Here is a 24,170-nt window from a genome sequence, read left to right on the forward strand (position 1 = left end):
GACAAAGGAACTCTGGGACACACTTGCTGTATTGATGTCAGAGGCAAGCAGGCTGCAGCCCTTGAGCTAAACCCACTGCATCGCATCATGTGCTACAGCCCAGCATGACTGTCTCCCAATAACACAATTCACCAACTCAGTCAGTGACACTAGATATGCAGCCTGACCTGCTAAGCATCATCACAGCACCAAGCAAAGGAGGAAAAACAGCTGCATTGCCTGAACAAGACACGCCAACATTCTTATATTATGACAAGAGATTAAGGCCTGCTTAGGCCAGTGCAGGCCAGCTATAACAGGGGCAGCAGCCATTGCTAAAGATGACTCAGGGAAAAAAGAGTCAGAGACAATGCTATCTCGCCTTAAAGTCAGCTTTGTTTTCCTCTGGTATGACACACAATTGAAACATGACTGTAAAGGGGTTTAAGTGTTTTTATTACAACCACAACATTTCAGAGTCCTGTACTAGGGGAAATGCAAACAGACTCTGAAAGGTCATAAAACCTTGAAAGAGTTCCCATTACCACTAATGAACACAATCCCGCAAAACCACTAAAAGAGAGACTTATTTCATGTTTTGGTTAGGCTACAAACCCGAAAAAAAAAAAAAAAAAAAAAAAAAAAAAAGAGTCAGGGACAAAAGTTCTCGCATGTTTTCTCTCCACGGCAATAAAGTGTGTATAGACGGAGCTGTCTCCTCTAATCTGATCACCAAGAATGACCCAAACTGAACGAGAGAAAGAGGAAAATATTTTCTTCCACAATCTTCAAATTACGTATGCAACATTTTTTGTCTGTGTAGAAGTATGGACACTTTTTAAAACATAGAAAACCCACAAAAAATAACCTTTAACACAACAAACAGATGCAACGTGCCCACTAACATTTACAATCCTGAGAATATCCGTCTTGTCACAGCTTTGAAGCAGGTGCTACTGAAAGGAAACACACAAAAAAATGGCAACTTTTAAAGAATTCCAAGACAATACATAGCAGCAGATGTGCCCTACACCACGTGCTTCCATCATCCTCTTCCCTCTACCTTGCTCTTTCCCCATTCATGTGGAAGCATGCCAGGAAGAACACACAATGACGGAAAGTGAAGTGCAAGGTGTCAGGGGCTGGCCGGGGGTGAGGAGGTCAGCGGCATGCTGCCTGGCCAGGACTCCCATCTTTTATCAGGTCTGCAGGATGAGCAGCGGACAAAACAACCAGAGACGGCTGCAGGGTGAACAAACATGCTTACACCTCCTACCCCAACCCCAACCCCCACAACCCTCACCCTCACCTCATCTCCGTCTCTCAAGGTCACCCCAATGATTACAAGAAATGAAACTGTCAACAAAATAACCACAATAGCTTTTTCCAAATACTAGTCAGTGTTTGCAGTGAGTTAATTTAATGCACCGCAGCACAGATGCATCACGAAAGGCTCTGAGGTGACATCTGATCTCAACTTCCAATCCTGAGCTTGGCTACATGTAGGCTGGAAGCCTGGTTTTCTTTACTGATCTGTTATGTAATACAAGGGACATATGGTTCATTTTAAAGACAGATTATTTTTAGACAACCATGATAGAGCACAGTAAGCCAAAAAAAGAAGAAGAAAAAAAAGGTCAAGTCAGGCAGTGAAGGAAGAGTCATTGAGCAAATATGGCAAACATTAATGTAGTAATGTACACAAAATTTTGTGCTTCATAAATGCCACATGTGTAGGAAATGTAACACTGGAAAAGGACCCCACTACAACATTTTAAGTGAAAAGGTACATTTTTTTTTTTTAAATATTGCCGTGCACAGTTCAGCCACAAGCCTGCAAGGACAACTTTGCTTCAGGGCAAATACTTCACTTCAAAAACAGAACATAAATGAAAACCATGCAGACATTTTCACCACAAGCGACTTGAAAATAGAAATGCAGAAAGGGGAAAATAAAAAGGTCCCTTTGGAGAATTAAACATTCCTACTCATAAATCAACCCACTGTCAGCTCATCCTGTATCAAAACCTTCTCTCTTCAGCTTCACCTTCAGTTTACACGTAACGTTCTCGCCTGGCATGTGGGGTCCCAAAATTTAAACTATGCTAGTTTGGTCAAAAGTAGGTTAATAGATTCCATTTCTTCCAAGAATAAATGAGTTGAATCGTAGTTCAGGGAGGAATCTGCCATAAAATGTACTCAAGAGTAGAAAAATTCCCTGTCAGAATCCAAGGAAAGTCCATGGATTTTCCCAATACTGTTCAATCGCAGGTTCAAGCGATAAAACTGATATTAAAACCACCTGAGCAGCATGAAAACAATCATAATCCAATAAATTCTCCGATTGTGATGATAGAATCTGTCAAAACGGACAGAAAGAACAGCAGTAAAATCAACTGTGTAACGCCCAGCACGCTGTTAAAACAAACAAAAAAACAAAAAAAAAGAAAAGAAAAAAACCAGACCTGGTAAGTCATGTATGAACATGTTAATCACTTGTCACCACACTCAACTTCTTAAACAAGATTAAAATTGATGTGAAAGTCTTCTAAACACTACAGGATTTCACAATTCAAGGGAAGTGTTTTGTTTTAAACAGAAATCATGGCTTGTGATTTCACAATGTAAATAGTTTGAGAAATGACGTATGGGCAGATAATGCCAGCTGAGTACAACACATATTACGCTCCACACGACTTTCAACTTGTGAATGTAAAACTCAAGCTGGCAGCTTTAATCGCCCAACTTTAACGTAACGTGCCGATGGCCGAGTGAAAGACGCCACCAGACGCTAACAACATGATTCTGACATCTGTGACAGCCATGGGGAAAAAATAGAAACACGAGTGCCCTGCTCGGGTTCTACTTTCAAACACTGAAGGGACATATTAAACGAAAAGCAGGAGGCTTTTAGTAGAACTGGTGGTTCTTTTCAATATTTACAAAAGGTATGCTCGAGATATAGTAAATATTTGTGGAACAAAGGATTAGACTTCATTAGGATTCAAGCAACAGTGAGCCACACTTGCGCCAAACAACTGACATACTTTATTACATAAGATCATCCTCTCCCTAAATCATCCTCTTATAAAGACACTGGCACTCTTATAAAGACAGGCTTTCAGCCTTCTTTGCTGTAAGTTTTGAAATCTGCTTGCGCCTTTCATAACAAACTTTCTAACAAACAGCGGGACTCTGATTTTATTGACTCTACCAGGAACCCCGATACCTCCCGAGGACCTGCTGCACGCTCACATTTGGCATTCGAACCTAGACCGCCTGCAGATGTGCATCTGACCTTGGAGCACTTCATCTGCAAAACTGAGACAGGCCAGGATCTATATTAATTTTGGAGTGCATAGAAAAAAAGCAGAAGCAGCTACAGCTGTATCCTGAACGCCTCCTTTGTCCACAGGTCAGATCTGCGGTGGATTAGCTTTGTCTACCACAGGATTCTTTTTTGATAGGAAGTCTGAGGGTGCCAAAGTTAGAAAGTGGAAACCAGAAGCTAAAAATTTACAGGTGTGTGTATGTGGGGTTTTTTTTGTTTTGTTGGGGGGGGGGCTCGTTTTCCCATTAATGTATTAAATCACAATTATCACTAATATCAGATAAGTGCTAAATTTGCTCTCCTTCTCTATGTGCATAACGAGCATGTGGGGAAGGGCTACATTAATCAGAGGGAGGATATTTCTGTTGGCTGTTTTGATTTCCTCTCCTGAACTTTTCATTTCACTTTTCGTGTGAGCCATTATATGCATATGAAAGCAAATTGATTGAATTACTATAACTAAAAAACTAAAACGATAAAAACATTTAAAAGAGCTAATTGAATGCAGTTCAAATGGGCCAGACTTATTTTTACATTTCAAAGTACCAAATTAGGGCTTTTTTTTTTTTTTTTTTTTGGCCTTACACAAGGATAGGTAAACATGGTTGTTAAGGTTATCTGTAAAAAGTAAACATGAAACATCAAAACACATTTCTGAGCACATGGAGTGATGCATGAAAGAGCAGGGTAAACAGCTTTATCCTGATGTTGTGGATCAGTACAATGGCTGTCCAGCTCAGCAAGATAATAGCTTTGTAGCAGGTGCTTCCTCCACTGCCTTGTAGGGGCCCCTGGCTGAGCTGCAGGAATCACCATACATACATACACAGGCTCTGCTCTCACTTCTGCTGCCCTCCAACCACAACATGTTTTGTTCCTCTTCTGACTCTGCATTAATGTAGTGTGGAGAGTAAATGTGAACCTGTGAAATACACTGTGTTTGAGTGGGTATAAACTCAGAGGGATCTAATCAACTTCCCAGTGTACAACAAAGACAGACACATACCAAAAAAGATTCACAAAAGTTTTACTGTGACAAAAACATGACAAGAGGAATTGTTCAGAAAACAATATTTTACTTGTCAGGTGTCCTATTAAGGAGATCATGCAAGATAAAAAAATAAAAAAATAAAAAACCTGGATGATGACCTGTCCAACTCTTAGAAAACATTTCTTTTAAGAAACCCAGTTAACATTTAACTGAGTATTTTTTCTTTCTCAAAACATTTTCCTACTGAACTGGACTACACCGGAACAGACAGCTCAAGGAGAATAATAATGTGTACTATATGGCTGTTATTATTAATAAGAAAAAAAAACTTGGCGTCCAGCCATAGGAGCTTTGGTGTTGTTCTCAAAGAACACTGGATGTTATCTGTGACGTATGTACAACATCACCTCCTCTGCCCGGGGGGGTGGTGGTGGTGGGCTGTTATAACTGCACTTCCTTGCATGGCCAACTTGAGGCTGGCTCCAAAAACGGAGTCAAATCTCATGTTAAAATGCCCAGCTTTGGAGCTGAGGTCCAGAGCCGGTTATAAAAAGCAGTTTGGGTATTTATAGCTATGTTCCCCCTTATTGCAATGTGTTCTTAACCTGTTTTCACTAGCTAATATTAGCATCCTATTTACTATAACAATGAATCATAAATGCATCTTAGTAACCAAGCTAGATAGATAGACCATATTAATCCCACACTGGGGAAATTCACTTGTTACAGCAGCACAAAGGTCAGGAAGAAAAAGTGAATTAGAGTTATATTAGAAAAATAAATAAGAAAATGGGTGTACAAAAACCCCAAAACTGCTAAAAATGCAGAATCAATAAAATACTATAGAAGAGCAATTTGTACTATGCACAAATGGTTATAACTAACCAGTGTTAGCTCACAACTTGCCAACACCAGGCCCTTGTTTAAATATGGCTTTACCTCAAAGTCCTTATATAGGCTGATGTTTTATTCAGCACAGTACAGGAACCATAAAACATCAAGGATGCATTTGCTGACTTTAATTGACTTTAATTTCCTTACACAACAGTGATTTACTGAGTAACTGTAACTTAGCTGAACACCTAAGGTGACCTTTGCACTAAGACATGATCTCAGTGTGACCTGTGCCAAAGTTAGAGGTGACTTAATGGTAATGCTCATCTTCCTTTATACCAGAACAAAATTAGCTGAAAAATAGATGTTTGAAAGAGACAGACTCCATCCATCCATCTTCCACCTATCTAATTCAGGGTTGCAGGGAGCCTATCCCCAATTGTGACAGGGCAAGAGGCAGGGTACACCCTGGACAGAATGCCAATTTGTCACACAGCTAACACACAGAGACAGACAACCATTCATGCTCATATTCACACCTATGGGCAATTTAGAATCGTCAGTTAACCTAACCTGATGCATGCATTTGGCCTGTGGGAGGAAGCCAGAGTACCCAAACAGAATCCATGCAGACACGGGAAGAACATGCAAACTCCACACAGAAAGGCCCCAGGCTGGATCCAAACACAGGAAATTTTTGCCGTGAGGAGACACTGCTAACCACTGGGACAGACACAGACCCAGGGATAGACTAATGTGGAGAATACATCAGCAAGTCTGGTTTTATAGTGGAGATGCTGTATAAAATGAGGATATAAATCCAAAACCCATGCAACCACATTTTCCTTAGGACATGCTGCTCTTTAAACCCACAGACTAACAGAGTTGAACAACCACCCAGCACTGCTATCCGAAGAACCCCGGTCTTCCTAGCACTTAAAAAAAGATTATATATTAAGAATATATTATTAGTGTGGCATGTTTTTATTCTTTAAGTGGGATGAGGATGTTTTCTCCAATATTTTAATGGTGATAAATATTTAAGATTTAAAGCACATAAGTAGGACTCACAAGTTGTGCTGAAGTAAACAGATTCAATCAAGCGACGGGCTGCATGTATGGAGGCAACGGCTTTGCGGTTATAGGCTATGCAACCAGCCATTGGTGTCAGAAGCAGTCATAACATACTTACTAGCAACTGTGGTATTCACCAGCAACCACAGAGGGATGTCTAGAGCAAGCGGGTGGGTGGTAGGAAATATACAGGATAGCCGGAGTATCCCAAAACTTTGCCCTTGGACCTGTTAAACTGGCACCATTTCACAGCCATTGTTTTCACTCAGCTCCCAGTGGCACCTGAGATTGTTATTAACCATCATCACTTTCATGTATTGTTTGCTCGTATGGGGGCTTTCTATGTTATTACGCTCGGGTCGATCAGGAAATCACATTTCTGTTAAGTGGACAAGTCAGAAAGCTCTGCTGTATTTTATCTAAAAGTATGTGTGCTCTCCAGTGTACTGTGGCTTGATTTCATCCTGTGTATTCCCATTTCCTGGTTAGCTCATAGCATGGAAAGTCCTGCCTGCTTGACAACTCCCGCTTTGTTTCCTGATGTGTTTAGCTTCACTGGCACATAAAGCATTGATTACTCATCTGTGGATCTTCCTGATATACACATGATCCTGCTAGCTGGAAGGGCTTCCTGCTATTTGGAATGCACTGTTTAGTTTTTTTCTCTCATAGTTTTACAAACATCAGAAGACTGACGTGCAGCGCGACATGCCGCATTTGAGTCAATCTATAAGGTGACACAAGTGTGTTACATTAGTTCATAAGTATGGTGTTTGGCATTAAGCCTAAATCTGACTAACAAGGCCTGCTGATTATGAACAATACAGTAAAGCTTTGTCATGTTTTGGTTATCTAACCAACAGAGAGGTTAGATAAATGACCCCACATAGCTAAAAGGGTGAGTCTTGTCTCAAGTGAACTGAACTTGACCTAAGCCCAGATGCTAGGAAGTTTAACAAAACAGATTCAAGCTTTCTCTTTAGGTATGAGACAAAAGCTTCATTTATACGTGGCTAAAATGTTAAGGCACTTGATGCACTAAAAGAGATTTTACAGGAGTAAAATGCAGTAACTTCTTTCATTTGTGCTTATTATATTGCCTTGCCTGTAGAGCTGGGTGCAATATCAAAGATATTGCCACATTAGATGCTATTTAACAGATTATTTCGATTTGATAGACTATATTGCCATAGATGGAATACTGAATTTGTGTTTTAAATTGGCTACATTTTATCAGTAAAGAACTCTCTTTGTAATCGGGGTGTGCGGATATACTGGGTCTTTATTTCCTCTCTGAGGATAACTGGACAACTCTACTCAAATACACTGTGACAGACCTCAGTATCTTTATACACTCGCTGGCCTGCACCTCACAGGGGCTGAAGCTTTATGCTGGTAAGAGAGTAACTTACTTCCCACAAGGGTCAAAACTTCAATTTCTTAAAGGGGGTAAAGTTCATCCAGAATACTGCTGTTATCATGGCTGAGCACAGTGCACAGCTCTTATACTGTACAGTTTATGTCAAATTATTCTGTACAGAAATGGGGCTTGTTGCCTTACAGTTAATACTCAGTCACTTCATATTATATCAAGACAAGACCTTTAGCAATAATGCCTGCTCTACTCACATCATACTAATATATATATATATATATATATATATATATATATATATATATATATATATATATATATATATATATATATATACATACATACATATACACATACACATACACACAGACCAAGTACAGACCAAAAATTATATTCTATCCAGAAAATAATGAGTGTGGGAGGAGACTCTCAATTTCAAATGTAATCATCCATTCTATCAAAATGATTGCTACTGCTCACTGTAAAGCATATCTATAGGATTCTGCCGGCTGAGAAACATTTCCTTTGAGTTTTTTCATGCTTTCAGTGCTTAGGTCATTTGCAGGGGTTCCTTAAGAGCAGGATGATCAGAAAAGAAATACTTAAAGTGAAACCTTAAAGGGAAGGCTTAAAGGGACCGGCATGGTCGTGTGTTGATTGATGCTGTAGCTGTGTTAGGTTTAGGTGGGTTAAGGTTATTTGAGTCTAAAAAGTGTTAGGGTTCTCTTAAAGTGCCAGATTGAAGAGGAGAAAAGTTTACCAGCAACTAGAGAGCAACAGTGGCAGTATATCTTACCAACATTATTTGATCAGCAATGGGAATATGGCGCCAAGTCACCTGAAGCACAGCACTCCCTCAGACAACCTGAAAATTTTTGCTATAAAACCCTTTTTTTTCCCCACTACATCAGACAAGTTAAACACCATGATGTCACTGATGTTACTGTTTGTATTTTTAATCTTTGTCATTGAAAATGGTATTTGAGTATCGGCATCAAGTCTGCATTTCTAGTATTGTGACAACCCTACTCCACGTAGGGTTGGGTTGGATTAAATTTGGCCTCGCCTGTAACTTCAAGGAACATTTTAACTTAAGGGTGATTCAGCCTCTTGCTGCAAACAGGTCATAGACCTCTTTTTCTTGAAAATATCTCTAATTAAAACCATAAATAAATTTCTGTTAAACTTTCTCCATTTGTACTCTGGCCCAGTGGACATAAACCATCCACACATGACACTGGCAGCTCACATTTTTCTAATAACTTGAGCATCTTTTCTGGAAGTGAAAGCCATGCTCCTCATTACAGCAGGGATTTGGGGGAAAAGCAAGAGTTCAACAAGTTAAAGTTCTAGACAAGAGACATGACACATATGAGTCTGGCTGAGTCAGGTCACATTCCTTCAAAGGAAGCTGGGCCCTTAAATTTCATGTTTGAACATTTCTGTTGGAGAAAAACAAGTGAACCCACAAAAAAAGAAATAAATTTTATATATATATATAGATTATCTATCTATCGATCGATCGAGAGAGAGAGAAGTCTGCTGTAACATAAGTTTTTACAGTACATTTACTTCTCTGCATTTGATGCACGTACTCTCTATCTGTTTGCATTTACTAGATATACCAAAGGCAAAAAATGCAGACTACAAGCTAAGCAGTCTTTTCAACAACAGAGCACAGAGTGCAGTAACCTTTCTCTAATTTATACTAATGTCTCTATGCTATCATCTAGCCTTGGATTAGCCTCCTGGCACATGTGATTTAGTGTTTGGATGCAAGACACTAATTGCAATGCCTCAGAGAGCACTACGTGTACTGTAATTCCACAACTTGTAAACTGAAACAAGCAATTCACAAAAGCGCGCACACACACACACACACACACACAAACAAAAAACAATACAATTGAATAGGCTTAACTCATTTAATTGCATTCCTGTCTAAGTACATAAAACAGCAGTAAAACTTTTATACCTAAGTGTCAGAAGTTACACCTCGTCTCAGAATCAGAACATAAGAGGATCAAACCAGAACACAAAGGCCACAGCTTGGTTAGACAAGCTAAATGTCCTTAGAAATCACAGCTGTAGTGAGGGAAAAACAAACAAACAAAACAAACAAATATACAAAAAGTAAAACAATAGGAGAAGAGACACCCCCCACCCACCAAAAAAGAGAAGTTTCCATTTCTTGTTTTATACTCGATACCTTATTTCCTGTATTTCTGGTGACTCAGCTCCATATTTTTGGAGTTCATAAGGTAGGATGCAACTGCTTCTGTGTAGTTGCTGATAAAGCTTCAATCTTGGACTTTTAAGAGAAAAGTAAGCACTTTGAGGCACAAATAATTGTGTAATCCTGTTAAATTAACAGTGTCTAGTAATATAACACATGGTCAGAACTGATAATATTTGCTGCCCAGCTCCCACATTATTAGCTGCTACAATACACATTACCTTATTAACAGATGGCTAATGTAGCTATGAGCTAACTGCAAATAGTCAAACAGCTAATGTTAACGTGCGCACTGGCCAGGTTACCATTTATGATAACGGAGCTTTACAAAATTCTTCATGAAGACCGGGGTGTCGGTCTTTAAGATGCTTTACCAGGTTTGCTGTGCTGCTGTTCATGTGTTCAGCTGCTAGTGAGGGGAGGGGCTGAGGGTCAGCTGTAAGAGGTGAATAAGCTGCTGCTGGTATCAATATTGTTGCAAATGAGTATCTAATTCAATAGGAATATTCAGTATCAATTAGTATCCAAGAATGCTGCTTAAACTGCATACTGTACTGAAGAAAAAAAAGTGTATGTTTTCAAAGGTATGAAAGGTACTATAAGTATCAGTTCTGGTGACACCATTAACCAGTATAAAACTACTAGGTTAAAAAAAAAAAAAAAAAAAAAAGATGTGTCTGAGTAGCCAGAGTTGACCTTAACATTGTTAAGTCAAATGCTGACAATGCCACAGGCTTGTAGGCAAACAATTGGGGGTAAAAGGGTTAAACCCACATTTGCTGCAACAACTCCAAAACCAGTTTTCCAAAACCATCGCATTTAGGAGTTGTTTATATCATAGTTACTGGACTTAGTCGCTCCTTCTTTAAATAGCAGAGAAGCCCAGATATGCTGCTGTCAACTGGATTTTCAAGGATCATTTTGAAGAATGAATTTGGGTTCACCACTGACCACCATACTGAATGTGGATTAGAAATTTCAACAGAGACGTCTTAGTTGAGCTGTGGAGGGACGAGAAAGGAGACTGACACCTCACCTCAGCGTGACAGACAATCAAGAAATCATCTAAATTTACTTTTAAAGACCACGAAAATGCATACCAAAGATGACTCGGGCTAGTGTGAGACCATAATGTCATCTGGAAATTTATTGTAGCACTGCATCTTCAGGCCCTTTCATACTGGCTTCAGTGATTGGACCACTGTAGACGCCACTCGTGCAGATGTCTGTCTCTTAGTGACTGACATTCACCAATCTGAGGAAATTATTGCTGTGGGAAGTATTAGCACAACGCAATTAAAGCCAAATTAAATTAATTGCAGAAAATGGGGGGAAAAATTACCCCCTGAGGTCAAGATAATTCTCTCCCATCAGTCAGAAACCTAAAAACCATAAAAAAGCTGGAATATTTTTATTATTTAACATATTATTTTAAGGACGAATCAACTGTCACATCTTCTGCCAGTCATTTCTCTTTAGACTTACTAATCATTTCAACACTTTGACCTTTAGCGTCACATGCACAGCTCCAACCTGAGCGCAATGTGGTGAACCCTGTGCCTAACACATGATCAAAGGAGACTGATTTGAGGCTACATCTTCAGAGGAGTTACTTTGTTTTCCTGCCTGGAATTACAGAGGAGACAGCAGGAATGAGTCTGTTGACAGAACATTGTCTGCAGGCTACATGTAATAGACTCACCCTCATGTTCAACACTGAACTTTGTGGTGGTTTGGAATGTGTTTGACCTCTCGGGCATAGTTGTTAAGATACTTCACACAACACACATAAACAGATGGAAAGCCAAGTTAAGCATAAACACAAAGCCCTATCCATTTCCATTCCATAGTGTATTGTGTACGTACCGCTCAGCGCATGACGATGTCACTTTGAGTTAGAGTATTACATGTCAGTGACATTTCATAGCCCTCCAAATGATTTTTCCCAATCAAACTAATATTGTACGGTCAAGTTACAGATGGACCACAAATTGCAGGATTAAAAAACAACGTAAAGTGTGTAAATAAAGTTGCGTGTCACCAAGAACAGGTTTGGTAGACCCTGACAATGGTCCTCTGGAAGTCTGCTTCTAAAAGATGTTGGTGTTTTGATGTTGGTGGACAGTACTCCAAAATTAGGTGGAATTCTGGCGACTGTGAAGGCCAAAGCATAAGACTCAGGTCAGGTCATTCAAACTCCTCAAACTATTCAGTGAGCTGTCGTGCCCTGTGGATGGTGGCACTGTCATTCTGTAAGAGACCGCACCCATCAGTATAGGAATCTTTCAACATAAGATAAAGGTAATCACTCAGAATAGCTTTTCTGATTCGCAGTAACCCTTTTTCACTTGAATGGTCTTGATTTATATTTGTGCATTACTGTTTGCTACCTGTTTGGCAGCAGTTTGCCATGTCCACAAAAATAAGGATTTGCACAAATAGGCCTGTGCAAAGGTCTCTAGAGTCACCCCTCATTTCTTTATATACTGCTAGGAAAATGGGAAATAGGTGCAATGATTTATTGAAACACATGCAAACACAAATGTAAATACAGTTTATAAAGCAAAATTTTATAACAAGCTTGAAAGTGTGACCACCTTTATTCTTCAACACAGTCTGAACTCTCTGAGGCAGCTTTATTGTCATTTCTTTAAGCAGTCTTCAGGAATCGCTCTGCAGCCTTCTTGAAGGACATTCAAAGCTGTTCCACTGTATGTTTTGTATCCAGGTATGCTTGTACTACACTGGCAGAGTGTTTAGGATCACTGTCATGCTGAAAAATGAAGCTGTTGTCAATCAGACACTTTCCAGATAGTATCGCATGGTGGAAAAATCTGATGGTACATTTCTATGTTCATAATTCCATTAATTTTGACAAGATCTCCAACATCACTGGCTGAAATGCAGCCCCAAACCATGACAGAGCCTCCACCATGTTTTACAGGTAGCTGTAGACACTCACTGTGTTATCTTTGGCATTTTTTCATAGATTCAACTAAAGAAACGGGGACAAATTATGCATTTTTAAAACTGGTTGCTAGTTTAAAAAAAAAAAAAGTGTAAAATTTATTCTTTGATTAGTTGTCTGTTATATAAGACACAACAATGGTTCATTCTTTATGTACCTTTTTTATGCTCAACTGATTTTTACATATGTGAGCTTCCATCTATCTATATATTGTAATTATTAATATTTAAATTACATATAGAGATATAGAGCATGTGTTTGTGCCTTTTGAGTAGTTTCTGGAGACACAATTTACATTTGAATGGGATCAGCATACCTCATTTAGTTTATGTACTATATACAACAAATAACAGACAGAAACCTTTTCATCATAAACTGGAGCCAAAACACAAAACTGGTGACAAAACATAAAGGTTTTAAAGGTGAAATTAGTGGGTAGAAATTATAACTTTAATCAGCTAAAGCAAATTTGGACAAGCTTTTGTGTCTGTTGCAGATCAAACAGCTTCATGTCCAAGTGGTTGTCTGACAGCGTAGATTTTATACCTATAATTAATAGAACCAATTAAATATTTCAGAAAGCAGAAGGCTTTCTAAAAGGGGAAAGGGAAAAATCCACAGCTCACAAAACTACATTTGATACCAATATGGTGTCAACAGCTCCGAGCAGCTTATGACCACTATGACAAGTAAGCTCAGCAATTCAACAGTGAACACCAAAATTATACCAGGCAGTCTTTAGGAAATCCGTGTGGCACCGATCATTTGCTCAAAAGTATTTGACGGTACCACCAGGGCTAGTGGTGGGTGATGTTTTAACATCTTAGACCAAGCAGGCAACTAGTTTTGTCTATGAATGAGTAATTAATTTAACTGAAGAGTATTTCTGGCGCTGACTAGTGATGGCAGAAATCTTTAATCATATGAGGCAGCTAGTAACACATTTCCCTGCTGAGTACTGCTAAAGCCAAACTTTTTTCTATTGCCAGTAGGGGGGTCTTTGCCCCATTTGGCTTAAATAAACCAGAATCTCTACATGCATGACTAAGGCCACAAGAGCAGCAATTTGATAACTGAATGTATTGGTGGGCAGAGGTGGCAAAAGTACAGACATTCTGTACTTAAGTACAAATACAGATACTTGCATTAAAAAAAATACTCTGGTGAAAGTTGAAGTACTGATTCAACTTCTTTACTAAAGTAAAAGTAAAAAAGTACAGGCTCTGAAAGCTCCAGTAGATTTTCTTTGTGTGTGCACTGTGATCAGCTGCTGCTGTTTTGAGGTTTACTGCTCTTTGTGGATTTACACAACTGAATTAAGCCAATATTTCATCAGCTATCTTAGCTGATTTCCATCCCCTACACTGAGAGTATAAAATTGGTATAAAAGGTTGAATTCAGTGAACCAATCTAAGCTTCATCAGCTTAAATTCAAACTCATCTCTGCAGTGCAACAGCCCAACACTGAGCTTCACTGTAAATTCACCAAAGCTAACCTGTTTATCCTACACTAAACTGCAGTACTTTCATGCAACATTTGAATAACACAAACTTAATGTACCTCAGTTTGTTTTGCACGATGTTTAACATTATGAAAAATCACAACTTCACATCATAAACATATCCAATTTAAAAATGATTACATTACATGTAAGCTATAAATTTTCAGTTTTTTTCAGATGTCACAGAGCAGTCCTTACCCTTAAACTTATCGCAGCTCCCCACATTCAATCTGAATAGAATAACCTGCAAACTACTGCTCAGCTAGCTTCTGTCACATGATGACTCCATGACATCCTTGAGAGCAAAAAGTTAACGAGAACCAAACATGAATTTGTTTCTACAAACAGTGTTATGTAAGGTGGCCCTGAGAGGTCAAAGGCACTGCAACTTAAGAAAACACCAGCTAATAGAATAATGCTGCAAAAGCACATCAAACACAAAGGAAGTTGAATAAAACCTGGTGGAAGTAGAAACAAATGTTACTCCTGTTTACCTGGTAATGACTCAGACAGCAACTATTCTTTCTGAAATTTGGTAGATTTTTTTTAAAAATTAAAAGTCTCCTACAGGAGCCTACAATTGGATTACCTTCAGTCCATTTACAGTATGGCATGAGGAAGTGCCCTGACTGAAAGCTGAAGTGATGAAAATGTAACTAAGTGCACTGACCTCCATCTACAGACCGAGCTCATCCATAACAGATGAGGTCTTGGGCTGGTTCCTATCATCATCACTTGCCTGCAAAGATTAGAAACACATTTTTCCAAGCCCAAGTTGTAAACGCTTTTTCTTGGTGCATTCCTCATCTGTGGTTATTTAGTTTGCTGGGGGCCTGTTGTGACCGCAAAATGCTTTTCGTGCTTAGCTTCATCCACTGATGTGTTCCTTAGTGTTTGTAAAAAGCGATTTTCTTTTTCATGGAGTGGAGAAAATCTGCAAATAATAATGGTTTACATACCAGCTCAATACAGGGCCAAAATGCAGATTGCTTAGTGGGTCTGTTAAACACTATGGTGTATCTTCATTAAAGCTTCAAAGTTGGAATTTCAGTCATTTGGCCCCTGACCAAAGTTTGTCACACACAACATAGAAGGAAAGAAACGTTCTAGAACAACCCCCTCTTTCCTGTCCTTGCTTACCCCTCTGGGTGCTTTTTCTTTTTTTTTGCCTAATCAAGAACATTTCAAAGACTTCAACATGCGAATCCTATTCAGCATGTTATTCAAGAGTCCATACTAAACTCGCACATACAATCACAGCTTCGAAGAGCAAAATGTGATATCGGCAAAAAAAAAAAAGCCCCCTAAAAAACACAAAAAACCAAATCTGCATTGATCTTATTTCAGTGCCTTCAGTGAGTAACATCATCCCTATGCTTTCTTTGCAAACTGGGGATCGCAGTACGTCTTAATTTCAGTCTAGGCTGACACATAATGAAGAAGCATTGGTGAGGATCACTGCAGCAAGATAAAATTCACACACCCCCACAAGCACAAAAAAAAAATGGTATGCAGGTCCTTGATGACATCTGGAACCACTAATAGATTTAGCTAAACTTGTTACAGTGTTTCTATATTTAAACTCTTTGAATCCGTGACAGGATACTTGAGGGATGATGCAGAGAAAACAGAACCACCTCGGTTCATTCTCTCAGACACACTGACTGTAAACTAGAGTTTGAACCCAACAGAAAAAAAACAACCTAAAAAAAAAAAAAAAATACTCGACACGTTGTCTAGACGGGACGCTTTTTATTTAATTTTTTGTATTTCTCCAGTCACTTTTTGTTGGCTTTGAGGAGCCCTGTGCTGCATGACACATGGCTGCTCATATTTAAGTAATAACTCCCACTGAGACATTCCTGTCGGCCACCAGCAGACTCAGTTAGTTACACAGGAAGACGCCTGCATGCCATTCAAACCACCCACTCACAATATGTCCATTTGTGCCGGAATAACAGCCTCACTTGTCCTCATCTGCCTTATAAATACTGCTGTGTAAACAAAAGTCTTGGAATAATAGTGTCTCTTTGACCATGACAGAGACACCAAAAATTTCAGCTGCAGCCATAATACCTTTAGGTCATCGTTTATCAATCATTAAAAAATAAACAAACCTTAATTCATAAATCGTCTAAAAATAAATAAATAAATAAATAAGACAAGGGGGATGATTAACGTTAAACTTTTAAATCTTCAAATATTGCACAAAAAAATGTAAACTATACAGTGCTGTCCCCAAAGGACCCTGTCATAGTGAAGCAATTACCTCATCTAAACATGACTTTATATGGAATGCCAAATGTTTGCATAAACTAGGTTTATCTTGGCTTAGATATCTGACCCACATTATGCAACTTGTGTGTGGTCAAGTTACTGAAGGGCCACAAATTAAAGAGGGGGGGGGGGGGGCAACAAAGTTTTTTAGTGAGGTGTTGAGTGACCAACCCTGACAGAGCGGTTTTAATACATCTTGGCATAGATTCTCTCCCTGAAACTCTTCTGGATGGTTGAGTACCATTCTTCCACAAAATATTCCATCATTTGGTGTTTTGATGATGGTGATGGAGAGCACTGCCTAACACGTGTAGTCTAAAATCTTCCATAAGTGTTCAAAAGGGTTGAGATCTGGTGACAGCAAAGGCCGCAGCATGAATCACAAGATAGGAAAAATACAGGCATGTCCACACCAGAAAGTGGGGCTGGTGCTGGGCTGAAAGACATAACAACACATCAATAAAAATCAACACTGCAGCACTCCAGTTTGATCTATTTATTGCATTTTGGTAGGGTGTAACATTTGGAGCACACCTGCTCTTCATCAGAGGATGATCAGGAAGAAGTTAGTCTGATGAAGAGCAGGTGTGCTCCAAACGTTACACCCTACCAAAATGCAATAATCAATCAAACTGGAGTGCTGCAGTGTGTGAGCGGTTGATTTATTTATTTTTTTTTATTGTGTTAAAAGCGTGAGTTGCATCATGTCAAAACATTCGCCTTATTGATGTGGTCATCCTGGAAGAGATCACTTTCATCATAGGATACAGGTAATGACTGAAAACAGTGTTGTATTGATTTGCGGTGATCTCTTTTCCCTATAAGGTAGGGGTGTCAACCCGGCACCATGTGACTTTGACAAAAACAAAAAAAAGGGAAGGGGGGGGGGGGGGTGAAGAACTTTTTTTGTTTTGTTTTGTTTGCATTTGCTACCAAGGCTGCTGGCTTTCTGGTTTGTTTGACCTGCAGCTGAACTTTAGTCAAAATTAAACGGAAGTGGACCCTTTTTTATTTTTACTATTAATTTATATATTTTATTTATGATTAAAGCAGTCTAATTTCAATTTGATTAATTTGCAAGAACAGAGGAAGGACTCAAAGGCTACATTCACACTGCAGCCTGAAGTGACCCAATTCCAATTTTTTTGCCCTCATGCGACCTGTATCCAATCTTTTCATGACAGTCTGAACAACACAGATCCGATTTTTTTCAAATGCGACCCCGGCCACTTGGATATGTGGTTCTAAATCTGATACGTATCCGATCTTTTCAAATGCGACCTGTGTCTGCACGGCCAGGTCAGCTGCACGTCATTGACACTCGACAAAGGTCACTATTCTGCGTCCCGTTACGCGGACGCGGGAAACACTGAGCACGCTCGGTACGGGTGACGTTATCGCTTCCTGTACTGCGCATGCAGGACACTTTCAGGTTTGTCTGCAGTTCGCACACAGATCACATCCAAGTCGCATATATTTCGAAATGTGAACGACCACACACACACACAAAAAAAAAGGATTTCACAAAAAAAAAAAAAAAAAAAAAAAAAAAAAAAAAAATCGGAATTGGGTCACTTCAGGCTGCAGTGTGAACGTAGCCAAAGCTGGCTGCATAGCTTTGCTCTCAAAGTAGGCCCACACATGCTAGTAGATTTCTTTTGGTTTACAATTCCTGTAATTTCAGTTCCATAACTTATTAAATGCACATTATATGCCAAATTGTCATAAATAGTCCACTGCAGAGCAGTCACATGTTAACCTGTTAATTAGTCACTTATCTGTAATAACTATGTAAATACTTCTGCTCCTGTTGTTTTAAAACATGTAGATCACAGATTATGTGATTGTGTGCAATCACATAATGTGCAAGCTAAAACCTGTACCATGTCATAATGGCACAGATAAGAGGTTAATAAAAAAAATTATTAAAAATTAAAAACATGAAGAAATGTGGGAACAAAGCTGTACAATCTTCAGGTTGTTACACTGATGTTGAGGTTTCAGTAGAACAGGCGCCACTTTGGAGAACCAGAAAGTGAAACTGTACAGATGAGCTGGACAGCATCATCTAAATAGCGAGTACTGTGTTTGGATGCAAAGTCCCTTTTGCTGTTTTCCCCCCTTGTTGACTGCCAGAACCATTCAGCTTAGTCATTAAAAGCTTATCTGCAGTAGCTAATATAAATGAACAAAACAGATATAATGCAGGATACTGTTAACTGCTAATGTTACCCCAGAGATCGAATGTTTTCCCAGTCCTGATAAGCAAATATTTGTTCATCCATTTCATTGTCCATACAAGGAAAACAGACCCCGTGTTACCCTGCAGAAAAGGGAGGGAACAGGCTAGCAAATATTCCCTTAACCGTAAGATGAGACAATCCGCAATGGAGCCCAGATATTAGGGTGGACATGATGTGACAAAGAGAAGAAAGAGGTTCCCCAATTAATGAATGTGAAAAGGGTTTAAACAAACCGGAATAAACAATTTAGCTGTAACAGGAAATGCCGATATCTGCTGCGCAAGCTCCAAGGGCAAATGAAAATTCCCTGGAGTGCAATCTGTCATCTGACGCTGAAAATACTTCAAATTTTTTTTTCTGTGACAAATGGCTCTTATGATGCAGCGCTTTACACAGAACACAGTTCCTAATATCAAATCGGGAAGCACTACAGACTGCAAATCACAATAATGATTGAGACATTCATACATCAGTCAATCGATCAGAATGAACTCTACCCATCAAATCAAGCAAAGCAAGCTGGAGGCTAAAGGTGAAATGTCACAGTTGTTCACAAGTATGCAGTGTAGTGTATGTGGAGGTAGTGGTAAAACAGGGCGAAAGAAGGGTGAAACTTTTCCCCATCCCTCATATAAGCTCAGTTTCTCCAAAATGCTGCCTCACATTACTGTTGTACACCCTTCAAGAAAAGATATTTTCCAAACTCTACAAAGTTTCACTGCTTTCAGAGTTTGGTTTCCAGCCACAAGCCGACGACATTTTCTGTAATTCAACATCCTTTAAATTAACAAATTTTAAACTACAGCTTTGAAACCCAAAACAGCAAACATAGGCAGAGTACACACTGACTGATTATGAACTACTCACACTTCCCATCACAGACCTGATGGGAAATAATTGCTGTTGCTACAGCCTCCTTTTATTAGATTAATAGACTACAGTGTCAAACTGACCCCCTAAGGTGTGTCAAGATTAAGAATGTCAGGTTCTCCTCCGCTCCTAGTAAAGCTTTCTGTCAGCTTAATGCTTAATTAATAATTGATCAGTCTGGGAATTATTTTGTTTGATGAAAGCACTTTTCTCTTGCAGCCCACAGTCATATGCCATCTGCTTACACTCTCTGGCCACTTTGTTAGGTACACTTGTTCAACTGCTCATCAGCCAATTACATGGCAGCAGCTCAATGCATCTAAGCAAGATGACCATGGCTGCATGTCTTCTGAAGTTCAAACTGAGCATCAGAATGTGGAAAAAAGGTGATTTAAGTGACTTTGAATGTGGCATGGTTGTTTGTGCCAGACAGGCTGGTTTGAGTATTTAAAAAACGGCTGACCTGCTGGGACTTTCCATACACAACCATCTCTGGGTTTACAGAGAATGGTCAGAAAAGGGAAATTATCCAGAGAGCAACAATTCTCTAGAATAGAAAAGAATGCCTTTACTGTCATTATACAGGATGTACAATGAGATTGGAGGGCCACTCCTGTTCAGTGCCATGTAAAATGAAAATAAAAATATTATAAAAATATTATAATCTAGTATAAATCTAGGTGAAAATGCCTGGTTGAATTGCTTTCAGTTGATGGAAACGTAATAGTAACTCCAATGATCACTTATTACAATCAAGATATGCAGAAAAGCATCTCTGAATGCTCTTCTGCATCCTGCATATTATCAATGTCTCAGGCCGCTTGTAGTGATGTAATGGTGTGGGGGATATTAGTATTACTATTAGTGTTCTTCCTGACTTTCATATCCAGTGTACCCATGTTCTAACAGCTGCTTCCAACAGGATAATACACAGAGGAATCGTTTCAGCACCTACGCCATGAAGAATTGAGATAGTTCTGAAGACAAAAGTGGTCAAACCCAGCACTAGCATGGTGTAACTAATGAAGTATCCATTGAGTAAATGTAAATGGGCACTAAGTGATCAAAAATTAAGAACCCGTGACCTAAGTCTACTCATCTTTAACTTAGAAGGTGTACTTAATATACTGTATAACTTTGTTCAGTTTGAGTTATTGTGAGTTTGTAGGAAGATGTCATCACTTACCATCTCCACCCCCTGAGGAAAGGCTGTTCCCTCCCAGTCTTTCTTGGGGAATCGCTGAATGATCTTTCCACATCCCTCTCCTGAACCTGGAGATTAACGCAAAGACTTGTCAGTCATTATAGAGGACTTTTAGGTCATTAACATAGATTATACAGGGTAAGGAAACATGATTAAAATCATTTTTACAAGTTTAATATTCATAGTGCAATAGTAATATTGCAAAACTCAAACACTATTAAGAAGGTCCACCCACGCAGTATAAATGCAGATAGCAGGTCAAGTTGCTTAATCATGCCAACATGTCGGCCACAAAAAAAAATAGTTTCCAGAACAAAACCACTAGGTAAAAACGTTACATCTAACTAAAGGATGGAACCCTCTGAATATAGTTATGCAATGAGTAAGAATAACAACAATACAGTCATCTACATCATGTTCTACCAGCAGAAACTGATTCATTTTTCCAAAAAGAAATTTCCTACATCAAAAATAATATACATTTGTGAAAGAAATTCATAAACAACTGCACACACATATAAAGGGTAACTGAACATTTTGAAAAATGTCAAAATCTTTATTTAGGAGCTATTATACATCTAATACATCTCTCTTTGTAGACATTTTCTGTCAAAATCTCTGCCTCTAAAGGCACTGTTCACTGTTTCAGTGTTGACCTACCACACACCACTGCCTTGAATTTTATCTAATCGCCCACATAATTTGTGTTTACTGTTACACGTTCCCTGACCATAATATATTTGACCAATGCAGCAGGGTTATTACTGTAAGTGTATGGTTATGTGACAGTCATTATCTTTTTCCCCCCAACATCATCAAAATAAACCCATTAGAAAAAATATGCAGATGTGTGACACAGCAGTGCCTCAATTTAAAGATCCCTCTTTATAGACTAAAAAATAAATAAAATCAAGTCGTTACTAAAGTATGTAACGTGAAAACATCCTGTGTTTTTTGCAACAGCCAATTAATTTCCCAGTTTTTCCTTATTCTGATGAAAAACATCCAATGATTTCTAAGAAAAGCAATTCAAGAAAGCTAACGTGAGAATTTTTGTTCAGTTTTCATTGTAAAAGGGAACCGAGAAAAGATCATACTGAAAAGAGAGACACGCACATTTGTTAACAGAAATGACATATGAAAGTCAAATAAAAGAATGAGGATAATATACAGGAGAACTTCAATTTATTCACTTTAATGGAAAAGAAATACCAAAGAAGTTGAGTTAAAAGAGTACACCGTGCTAAAATAACTAATTTATGGTTAATAAATACACCACCTATCTTTTTTTTGTGAATGGCTGCTATTTTCAAACATCACTGCAGGAATAACACCAAAAATCAATTGAATTACTTTGAAACGCATTCTTTCAGAGTTGGTGAAAAATTAATTTTGGCCAGTCCCAGTGGGACTGAGTAAGTCAAGATGTTTAAGGAGGAATGTGTTTGAGAGACATGAAAATTACACCACTAACACAAAGCAGATCACGGGACTGAGAAGCCCCTTCACTTTTTCAGTGATAGTGTTCGGATGAGCAAATACATAAGGGGGCCGAAAGTCAAAGTTAAACCAAGAAGCAAGAGGGGCCACATCTTCATTCTTCACTGTTCAGCCACAAAACCCAAGTGTAACATGAACTAAAATTAAAACCATGACACTATTCCGCCCTTCTACCTGCTTTACCATGGTACACTTTGATTAGTGCATTGTCTGGATGTCTGGGCTTTAGGGAAAACCCCTAAATTTATGGTATGTGAGAGTATTTTAAATTATTTATCAGCAAACTTCAGTATGCATTTATGGAAATGAAACGCATTCAAACCCTTGATAGTCATTTCTCCCTGAAGATGTACAGCAGAGATTGTCTTCACTGAAATTAACACTATAAATACTCACTGCTCCACACTAAAGTCCATTATTAATCTTAAATACATATTACAGTGAAGTAAATACACTGCAACTACTGCATGAACTGAAATGAATTGCCTAAATATATAAAACGCCAAAATAAAATTTGCCATTAATTGCTGTCATTGCCTTAATGCAAATATTTATGTTGGCAGTGATATACATATATACCAATCACTGCCATCCATACTTACAGTACATAGTTAGTGCTGACAGAGAGCTGGATACCGATCTATAGCAGTGAACTTCACATTTGTGAAGTTGACCATCTAAAGCTTTACCGCTGAAATAACTCCCTCTTAGAGTTCCCCCAGGAACCCATATGGCTGGGTCTTGCAAAACCCCGAAACCAAAATTAGAAGCAATAATTCATTTATGCAAAAACAATATGTATTTAGGACTTGATATATGACTGCAACTTTCTTATTTAGCAATCCTGAAGGCTAATAAAAAGCAACATTTATCTAATTAAGGAAAAATTTCCCCCACTTAACATGCCAAAAACAGCATTTGGGGGGTCTGTTTCACAACATGCCGTTTGTCACGATGTATCGCCTGACCCCATGACTTCATCCTCACGTTATTTTAAACTCTTAGTCACTCTCTGACACCCTTTCTATTCATCAGCCAAGGGAAAATGGTCTTTTATCAAGAGGGTAAGAAAGAAACAGACAGAAATTGAATACATGTGGCCCATTTCTTGGAATCCTTTTAACTAAGCTGTGTAAATAGACACGCATGCTTAAAAAAAACAAAACACATAATCAATAAAAATATTCTGGTTAAATGTTTTTGTTGCCACATACTTCAGCTTTTAAGAATCTCAATAATTAAAAACACTTCAAAAATATTTTTGTATTTACTATATGAAAAAATAAATAAGTAAGTATTTGCTCAGATTCAAAAGCATGATGTAAGTTTTGGCTAGCAGTAAAACCATCTGAAACTGCTACTCTGGTTGAAGAAATCAAAAGCAAACAATGCGCCTTCAAAACATCATTTGTAACCTGCAACTTTAATCCGAGACAATAAAAAAGTCAAGTCATACAAGGCCATTGCTGGATTTGAGGATGAGTGAGGACGACTGCAAAGTGCAGCATTGTTAGTACATACTGTCAGTGCTGAGAGAGAGAGAGAGAGAGAGAGAGAGAGAGAGAGAGAGAGAGAGAGAGAGAGAGAGAGAGAGAGAGAGAGAGAGAGAGAGACAGAGAGAGACAGAGAGAGAGAGAGAGAGAGAGAGAGAGAGAGAGAGAGCAAAACTGTAAGCAGCACCTGTCAAGCTCAGCACTGGAAAAACTACTGAGATACTTCGAAAGTCCTATTACGGCCCACTGCGAGAGTTTGTGTGTGTACCTGTGTTGCAGCTAGCAGCTTATGA

The 24,170-nt window shown here is 38.7% G+C and overlaps 1 protein-coding gene across 1 annotated transcript in view; it reads right to left on the bottom strand.

Annotated features, from left to right (window-relative positions):
* sbf2 (SET binding factor 2) overlaps positions 1–24,170 on the bottom strand; it is a 105,755-nt gene that overhangs the window by 67,153 nt on the left and 14,432 nt on the right. The window contains exon 2 of the mRNA XM_030721929.1: positions 20,867–20,952. Coding sequence (XP_030577789.1) covers positions 20,867–20,952 — 86 coding nt within the window. The remainder of the gene's footprint in view (positions 1–20,866; positions 20,953–24,170) is intronic.

This window comes from Archocentrus centrarchus, chromosome 3, assembly GCF_007364275.1.
Source record: "Archocentrus centrarchus isolate MPI-CPG fArcCen1 chromosome 3, fArcCen1, whole genome shotgun sequence".
In the NCBI taxonomy this organism is placed as follows: domain Eukaryota; kingdom Metazoa; phylum Chordata; class Actinopteri; order Cichliformes; family Cichlidae; genus Archocentrus; species Archocentrus centrarchus.